At 46.2% G+C, this 8947-nt stretch overlaps 1 protein-coding gene across 1 annotated transcript; it reads right to left on the reverse strand.

The window, feature by feature from the left end:
• Window positions 1–1536: 1536 nt before the first annotated feature.
• On the reverse strand, window positions 1537–8204 carry LOC114585314 (baculoviral IAP repeat-containing protein 5.1-like). The gene is made up of 4 exons (XM_028707845.2): window positions 8053–8204; window positions 4607–4716; window positions 3212–3332; window positions 1537–1946 (listed from the first exon to the last, which is right to left on the reverse strand). Exons 1-4 carry the CDS (start codon window positions 8188–8190, stop codon window positions 1788–1790), a joined length of 528 nt encoding a protein of 175 aa, XP_028563678.2. The 5' UTR covers window positions 8191–8204; the 3' UTR covers window positions 1537–1787.
• Between the last annotated feature and the right edge of the window lie 743 nt (window positions 8205–8947).

Genomic DNA, 8947 nt, shown 5'->3' on the forward strand with positions numbered 1-8947 from the left:
AGCATTCCACTGTCAAGGTGCCACCACCGGGTAGCCCCTTCCCCCTGGGTAACCGCCTGCCGCATCTCAGTTAACTGGGAAATGAAGATCTCTGTGGAGCCAGTGAGTCCTTCAGATCTGCTGCTCTCAAGCCATGAAGGTTTTTAAAGCAATACCTGATCTATTTGGCTGAGAACACAACCAGCAAAGTGGAAGTTGCATCCACTGAGCACTGTGCTTCTTTTCAGCATTTATATGCTCACAAGTCTTTAATGGGTGCGAAATGGAAGAACTTCCCACAATCCACTCAAATCAATGAGCTTAAGCAATATTTCGCTCTGTATTGGTTTGTGAACCCAAGTATGACTGCGTAGCTATCTAACTGGTATTAGCACGACCCTTCTTTGGGAAAGTGCTTGAGAGGGTGGTGGCTGTTCAGTTTTGGGTGGAAACTGATAATCTGGAGTCGTTCCAGTTTGAGTTCAGCCCTGGTTTCAGGACCAAATCAGCTCTGGTCACTCTTGAACTTTGTCAACCCAGTAGTCAATCACACCATTCAAAGTTGGAGCTAACTCTTTTATTACGAAAAGTGTGATATTCACAGACTTGGTGGAGTGTCATGCCTAATGAGCTCATCTCCGGTAGGTCTTGCCCCCATGAAACAGTTGCTGAGACTGGCGGTCCCCATCTCTCCACAGCTGCCTAAGTCCCCTCTTCTCCAGAGTTAATTCCCAACCAGAGACTGTGTCTGCATGAAGCCAACCTCTCTTCTGCCCTTTTCATGCCTCCCGTAAGCTGTACGCCAGCTCCTTCAGCCAGTAAAGTGAGATGAGCGCTGCAACCCCAGAGTCATCCGTGACTGGACCTAATGGTCAGGGGTTCCTTTACCTAAGCTTGGTGGCATGGAAAAGTTTTCAGCAGACATTTAGATGAACATTCAACAGGGCTGGGTTGATGACACTAAAAACTCGGATTCCTGTAGCTGCCGGAAGAGCCTCACCAGTGACCAATGATGCTCCTGCAAATAGTTCGCTGATGGCATAAAGGTAAAGGGTAAAGGGACCCCTGACCATTAGGTCCAGTCGTGGCCAACTTTGGGGTTGCGGCGCTCATCTCGCTTTATTGGCTGAGGGAGCCGGTGTACAGCTTCCACGTCATGTGGCCAGCATAATTAAGCTGCTTCTGGTGAACCAGAGTAGCGCACGGAAACACCGTTTACCTTCCCGCTGGAGCGGTAACTATTTATCTACTTGCATTTTGACGTGCTTTCAAACTGCTAGGTTGGCAGGAGCTGGGACCGAGCAATGGGAGCTCACCCCGTCGCGGGGATTCGAACCGCCGACCTTCTGAACGGCAAGTCCTAGGCTCTGTGGTTTAACCCACAGCGCCACCCGTGTCACCAATGGCATACAAGCTCACAAATGACAGGAATAGTACAGCCATGCCGGGTGAAGATGGGCTTGCATGCTGTGCTATTAGCACTGCAATTGGGGCAGTATGTCAGTGTGCAAAAGTGGTCAATTTAGGCGACATCGTGAAAAATGGAAAGACCCATAGTTTTATGCAAAAGTCTTTATTTAACAATGCCCTCCTTATGCCTTCCATAAGTCGAAAAGAATACTTCAGCTTTTGGTTATTGGTTTCATACAGAACAGCATTACACAAGATGCGGTACTAACAGATCCCCTGTGACCCCCCCCCCATGCCATATTGTCCACCCGAAAGCCTCTCCCAGGTATGCACTACAGTACTTGCATCACAATCAATACAACAACCTCCCCTTGTCTTCATGGTGGCCCATTTTCTTTCTACGTGGTGGTTGGCATATCGTTCTCTGTTGCAGCAGGAGTGGCTGGGTCAGGTTCTGGGGCATACTGGTATTTGTTGACAAAATGGTCCACGAGACGCTGCCTGGTTGCTGCCACTTCTTTCTCATAGGCATTTATTACACTTTGCCCAGTTTTGCTCTGGAGGAGAAAGGGGGTAGATTTTATTTAGTTGCCATTTTTGAAGTTAAATACCGCAAGCAGCTACTTTAGATATTGCAAGATACGGCAAGGAGCCTGGAACTGCCAGTGCCTCATGCTCACTCTTCCTCTGTGTGAGGTGGTTGCATCTGAAAATGGGGACTTCTGACACACTGCCCAGAGGAATGTGCACACAGTTGCTATGAAAGGGGCACCTTGCACACCTCGGGGGGGGGGGTGATAAGGGGCACTAGAGAAGCGGTACAGGGAACCAAAAGCATGAAGTGCAGGCAGCAAACATTTCGTGCATGTCCGATTGATATGCAACTGCCAATGCGCAGGTCATTTTGGACCTGGAAGGGGGCACTCTTATCCACATCCCACCAATAATAATATAATAATAAAATTTTATTTATATCCCGCCCTCCCCAGCTGAAGCCGGGCTCAGAGCAGCTAACAACAGTAAAAGTAACACAGTTTACATAAAATCACAATCGATTAATTAAAATACATTCTAAAATCAGTTCAATTCTGAATCAAATTAATGGCAACCATTGGGCTAGAGTTCTATGAGGATTACCAAAGACCGTGCCTTGGCCAAAGGCCTGGTGGAACAGTTCTGTCTTGCAGGCCCTGCAGAAAGATGTCAAGTCCCGCAGGGCCCTAGTCTCTTGTGACAGAGCGTTCCACCGGATCGGGGCCACGGCCGAAAAAGCCCTGGCTCTGGTTGAGGCCAACCTAACCTCCCAGTGGCCCGGGATCTCCAAGATGTTTTTATTTGAAGACCGTAAGGTCCTCTGTGGGACATACCAAGAGAGGCGGTCCCGTAGGTACGAGGGTCCTAGGCCGTATAGGGCTTTAAATGCCTGCAGGGGCCAGGAGAGGAACTCCCCTGCAAAATGTTGCTGCCTGTTACTTCTCCCCAGTTGTTCCAGTGGCAAGATTTTCTCCAACCCTTTCCCACTTGAGTTAGGGTCAGAGCTCTTTACCGCTGAATCAGAGCCAATGGCAATCTGCTAAAGACCTGAATTGCTGTTTGCCACACCTCAGCCTTAATAAAGCGGCGTTTTCTCATGGAAAACTCTTGAGTTAAAAAAGGAGCATTCAGAAAACATGGGCCTTTGCCTGGAAGGCACAGAGAAAAAAGGTAAGTATGGACAAGCCCTTAGACACAGAGATGCCAAGATTTACATGAACTAGTGGGCAGCCAAAATTCATTTTGGTGCAAATTTCCAAAGCCCACAGATATCCGTGTCCTTACTTACAAGAAAGATCCTGACCCGCTCCATCTCTAGTTCGTAGTATTCTTCAACTGTCAGGTCGTCAAAACTCTTAGAAAGGGACAAAAAGCCACAAGAGTCACCGGCACGCTTGGAGTGCTCCAGCCTGCAGTGGGAACAGTAAAATGGCAAGTGAGCAGCTTAAGAGGACCAAGAGAGATTAGAGGAATTTTGTCCTCATCCCTCCCTTTCACTTCAATAAGATAATAATAATAATAATAATAATAATAATAATAATAATAATAATAAAATAATAATAATAATAATAATAATAATAATAATAATAATAATAATAATTTATTTATACCCTGCCCATCTGGCTGAGTTTCCCCAGCCACTCTGGGTGGCTCCCAATCAAGTGTTAAAACAGCACAGCGTTAAATATTAAAAACTTCCCTGAACAGGGCTGCCTTAAGATGTCTTTTAAAGATAGGATAGCTGCTTATTTCCTTCACATCTGAATGGAGGGTGTTCCACAGGGTGGGCGCCACTACCGAGAAGGCCCTCTGTCTGGTTTCCTGTAACCTCACTTCTCGCAATGAGGGAACCGTCAGAAGGCCCTCGGCGCTGGATCTCAGTGTCCGGGCTAAACGATGGGGGTGGAGACGGTCCTTCAGGTATACTGGGCCGAGGCCGTTTAGGGCTTTAAAGGTCAGCACCAACACTTTGAATTGTGCTCAGAAACGTACTGGGAGCCAATGCAGATCTCTCAGAACCGGTGTTATGTGGTCCCGGCGGCCACTCCCAGTCACCAGTCTAGCTGCCGCATTCTGGATTAATTGCAGTTTCCGGGTCACCTTCAAAGGTAGCCCCACGTAGAGCGCGTTGCAGTAGTCCTAGCGGGAGATAACTAGAGCATGCACCACTCTGGCGAGACAGTCCATGGGCAGGTAGGGTCTTAGCCTGCGTACCAGGTGGAGCTGATAGACAGCTGCCCTGGACACAGAATTAACCTGCGCCTCCATGGACAGCTGTGAGTCCAAAATGACTCCCAGGCTACGCACCTGGTCCTTCAGGGGCACATTTACCCCATTCCGGACCAGGGAATCCCCCACACCCTCCCGCCCCCTGTCCCCCCAAAACAGTACTTCTGTCTTGTCAGGATTCAACCTCAATCTGTTAGCCACCATCCATCCTCCAATCGCCTCCAGACACTCACACAGGACCTTCACTGGTTCTGATTTAAAGGAGAGGTAGAGCTCTCTACCTGTAATGATTGAGATTGGTGCTTTTCTAGCTAACCTGCATTAGCCAAGGTGCAGGAAGAGAGTGTAATCCAAATAGAAAGGCAGTCTTATCCACGGATCCCCACTTGGTATTTCATACAGTTTTAACCTTGGGCAATTGCTAGGCCAGAGAACCCCGCTGGGTCTTTCTTACCAGGGATCGTGATCTGGCTCCCAGCCCTCCAACTCTATTAAGCAGAAGAAACACTTTGCCAGGTCAGGTTCATTTGCTCCTGGACAGTGGATCAAGCCAGCCCTGGCCATCTGAATGAGAAGAGCAGAACAACATGCTGAAGACATTGGCAGGGAAGCTATATTGTGCAACGTGGGGTGATTCTTGACATCCTGACACCTCGGGCGCCTTGAATGCGCCACTCTTTGGACTGACAGCTTAGAATATTTTCTTCCCCATGCTGAAAGTTAACAAGTATAAATCATGTAATCATAGAATTGTAGAGCTGGAAGAGAGTCATCTAGTCCAACCCTCTGTAAAGCAGGAATTTTTTTTGTCCAGTGTGAGACTCGAACCCGTGACGCTTAGATTAAGTGCCTCGTGCCCTCCCAACTGAGCTACCCAAGTTTAAGTAAGATAGATTTGCAATTCTGCAAATCATGTATTTGCATGGCTCTGAAGAAAATGAGGTGCTCCCTGCTGCCGTATTTTAAAGGCTTGGTAGCAGGTCTTATAAAGGGACACGGGTGGCGCTGTGGGTTAAAGCCTAGGACTTTCCGATCAGAAGGTCGGAGGTTCGAATCCCCATGACGGGGTGAGCTCCTGTTGCTCGGTCCCTTCTCCTGCCCACCTAGCAGTTCAAAAGCATGTCAAAGAGCAAGCAGATAAATAGGTACCACTCCAGCGGGAAGGTAAACGGCGTTTCCGTGCGCTGCTCTGGTTCGCCAGAAGCGGCTTAGTCATGCTGGCCACATGACCTGGAAGCTGTACACCAGCTCCCTCAGCCAATAAAGCGAGATGAGCGCCGCAACCCCAGCGTCGGTCATGACTGGACCTAATGGTCAGGGGTCTCTTTACCTTTACCTTTACCTTTACCTTTAGCAGGTCTTATATTAAAGTTATGCTCCAACTTTACATCCAGCAGACCTCATTTAATGTGCAAGGTAAAGTAAAGTTCTCTAAAGGTTTTGCTCCGCTGGTTCCTTGCAAGATTTATCTACCTTACGAGAGAGTTGTGTGCTTCTTTAATTTTGCACATTCAGTAGCGTTTGTTTGCTCTTTACCAGAACCCCAAGGCATAGCTGTCAACTTTCAGATTTGAAAATAAGGGATCGGCAGCCTCACCTGTCCCGGGGACAGTCTACGGGATATCTAACAATCCAGGATAGCAGTGGGAAGCAGCGGGGAACGGCACTGGAATAAGGGAATATCCCGCAAAAAAAGGGAAGGTTGACAGCCATGCCCCAAGGTTCTTGTTTCCCCAACCTTAAGTACAGTCCCGCACATTTCCACATCCATTTGCTATTAAAAAGAAACATTCTTGTGAAAATTGATCAGTATTAGAGAGTGAATTTCTCTTAACAGACACATTATTGTTTGCAGTCTTGCCCAACATACACATTTCTGCAAAGCCATTTCCCCTAATACAGAGCATCTTCATATGATACTTTCGACAATAAAGGTATTTTTGAAGTACACACTTTTCTCCAGAGAACTGCGAATTTCAAAGGATGACTTGTTTTGATTTACATATTGTTTTAGAAAGTCAGATTAGGTAGGTTCACTTTTAAATGCAAATTGAATCATATTTTGTCCTCCTTCTCTGCTTAGCCAAGGTAGCAGAGCCAAGCGTGCAAGTCCTTTCACATAAAAATCCCCTCTTGGTCTCCTCTCCACCTCTCCCCAGCCCCTGGGATCCTTTTAGGGAAAGAAGGAAGCCTTTTTTAGTCTTTATGGTTAGACATTCGGGAGGCAGAAGTCCTTGCTAATCTACTTCAAGTCCCTGAGATCCAGCAGCAGATCCCCATTTATCTTCTGCCCACTCCTGACCTATAGGGTTTGTAATAGCTAGAAAATAAAACCTCTAGGATTTGTAATAGCTACAAGGTAAAACCACAGTATGATGCAGGATTTTGGCGTAGGCAAGCGAGCAACAGAGCGTAGCTCAAACCCTTTTCATCCTTAACCTGCAAGGATACTGTCAAAAGTGACAAGCAAAAATGCTACTGAGATGAGATAAACTCTCTTTGGGAATTTAAGGAGTTTTGCTCACTTAAAAAAAAACAAACCCTGGACCTTCTTCAAGATAGTCTCCATCCCCAAACCACTGAAAGATAGCCTCAAAGTAGAATATACCACCCAATCTCATGAATAAACCAAGACTACAAGATACTCACGTCAATCTTGGCCAACCGCCTAAAATTTTTCCTACACAAGTTAAAAGCCTCAGACCAGACTGGCTTCATCCCTGGTCGCAATATAACAGACCCCATTACTGAATCTGATTGAACACAGCAAGGCAACTAAACTCCCACTGACAATCATGTCCCTAGACATCCTCAAAGCTTTTGATTGCTTAGAGTGGTAATACCTATTAGCAGTGCTAACTAACATGAAATTTGGTCCTAACTTCTTACAAACCCTCAAATATACTCCTGAGTCTCAGCAAAATGCAGGACTAACAGTATGGACGCCAATACCATAGCAATCCAAAGAGGCACAAAACAAGAATGCCTGCTATCTCCCTTCCTATTCATCCTGACTCTGGAACCCTTAGCAACCAAATCCGAGCAGCCACAGATATCAAGGGAGTGGAAATAAAAAGCAGAACCTATAAATTAGGGCTCTTGGCAGACAACTTAATGGTCACAACACCAGACCCCATAAACACAGCAACCTCCCTAATCAGAGAACTCAACGCATTTGCAATGGTGCCGGGCCTACAGGTAGATTTTGCAAAGTCCGAGGCTATGTGCTTCAACACCCTGCCACCCTGCCCAAAAATAATTTGCAAAGATAAAACTTTGTTGCACCAAGTTCAGATACCTAGGGGTACAAATAACCAGAAACCTCAGCAAATTATACCTTCACAACTACAACCCCTTGTGATGACAGATCAACAAAGGCCTGAAGAGATGGAACAACACCAACTTCACTCTCTCAGGCAAAATAGCCATGATCAAGATGATCACCCTCCCAAAATTAACCTACCTATTCCAAACCCTCCCAGTCAGGATTCCCCCAGCCCAAATTCACAAATGGTAGAAAAAATTACTCATTTATCTTCTCACGCAAAAAAACCCCAACAACAAGAATAAGCCCCAAATACCCGCAACTCCCCTCCTCAACAGCACTTAAGAAGAGGAGTTTGGATTTGATATCCCGCCTTTCACTCCCTTTAAGAAGTCTCAAAGCGGCTAACATTCTCCTCTCCCTTCCTCCCCCACAACAAACACTCTGTGAGGTGAGTGGGACTGAGAGACTTCAGAGAAGTGTGACTGGCCCAAGGTCACCCAGCAGCTGCAGGTGGAGGAGCAGGGAATCGAACCTGGTTCCCCAGATTACGAGTCTACTGCTCTTAACCACCACACCACACTGGCTGACCTACAAAAGCTGGTTTTCTTATTTGATTGATTAAGTAGACCTACACTTTCAGGAGTACACTTGCAGTTCTCTTTAAAAGGCCAGCATGCAAAGCTGCTCAAGCGATTCTCATAATAATGCATGCTTCTATATTCAAGCAAGCACTTGGAGTTTGAGTTGACTTTGTGCAGCACAGTCTCCATTTCTGTGACTCCTTAGCAGCGCTCCCCTGTCACGACTTACCTCTTTATATATAAGGCACTGCAAGAAGCTGACTTGATTGGTCTCCCCTGTCAACATCAACGTAAACGAGCGAGGGGGAGCCCCACCCCAAAGCAATCTGCAGTTGTCGAAAAAGGAAAACTGTGGCAAAAAATTTTAAAGAGATAGCCCAGCAGCCGAGCCCTGTTTGGTTTGTTCTGCTCAAATACTTTATTAAAAATATTTTTACTCTGCTTTTCAGCCAAAAGAAAAGGCTCCTGCAGTGACTTAGCATGATCAATAATAAGCTTATGCTTACAATAACACACACACACAACACAAAAGGAAAAATGGCTTGCTGGGAGAAGGGGAAAAAAAACCCCTCAGGCACTAGTTTTCAGTTACAAGGTTTCTGTAAGTTTTCTTTCTGGCATGAAGGGAGAAAGCCAGCTCACTACAACTGTCCTTTCTTTGGCTGATTAGTCCAACCATTGAAGGCAGCCCTGTTTAGGGAAGTTTTTAATGCCCGATGTTTTATCGTGTTTTTAATTTTCTGTCGGGAGCCGTCCAAACAGGCACTTGGAGTTTGAGTTGCTCTCGCCCAGGGAAGTCTCCATTTAAGAATCCAATTCTGTGACTTCTTAGCAACCTTTCCCTGACATGACTTATATTTAAAATCATATAGATATGATTCTATTCTGTGAACCACCCTGAGACTCCCAAGTATGGGGCGGTATATGAATTCAATAAAATAAAATA

The sequence above is a fragment of the Podarcis muralis genome, chromosome 1, assembly GCF_964188315.1.
Source record: "Podarcis muralis chromosome 1, rPodMur119.hap1.1, whole genome shotgun sequence".
NCBI classification, from domain to species: domain Eukaryota; kingdom Metazoa; phylum Chordata; class Lepidosauria; order Squamata; family Lacertidae; genus Podarcis; species Podarcis muralis.

Excerpts from the sequence above, each read along its gene's own strand:
- LOC114585314 (XM_028707845.2), bottom strand. The coding sequence starts at position 8,190 with ATGGAGACTGTGCTGCACAAAGTCAACTCAAACTCCAAGTGCTTGCTT. Across the intron at positions 4,717-8,052 it reads GCAAGTGTACTCCTGAAAGT|ATGGCCAGGGCTGGCTTGAT; the intron begins GTAGGTCTACTT and ends CTTCTCATTCAG. Across the intron at positions 3,333-4,606 it reads GAGCCAGATCACGATCCCTG|GCTGGAGCACTCCAAGCGTG; the intron begins GTAAGAAAGACC and ends TTCCCACTGCAG.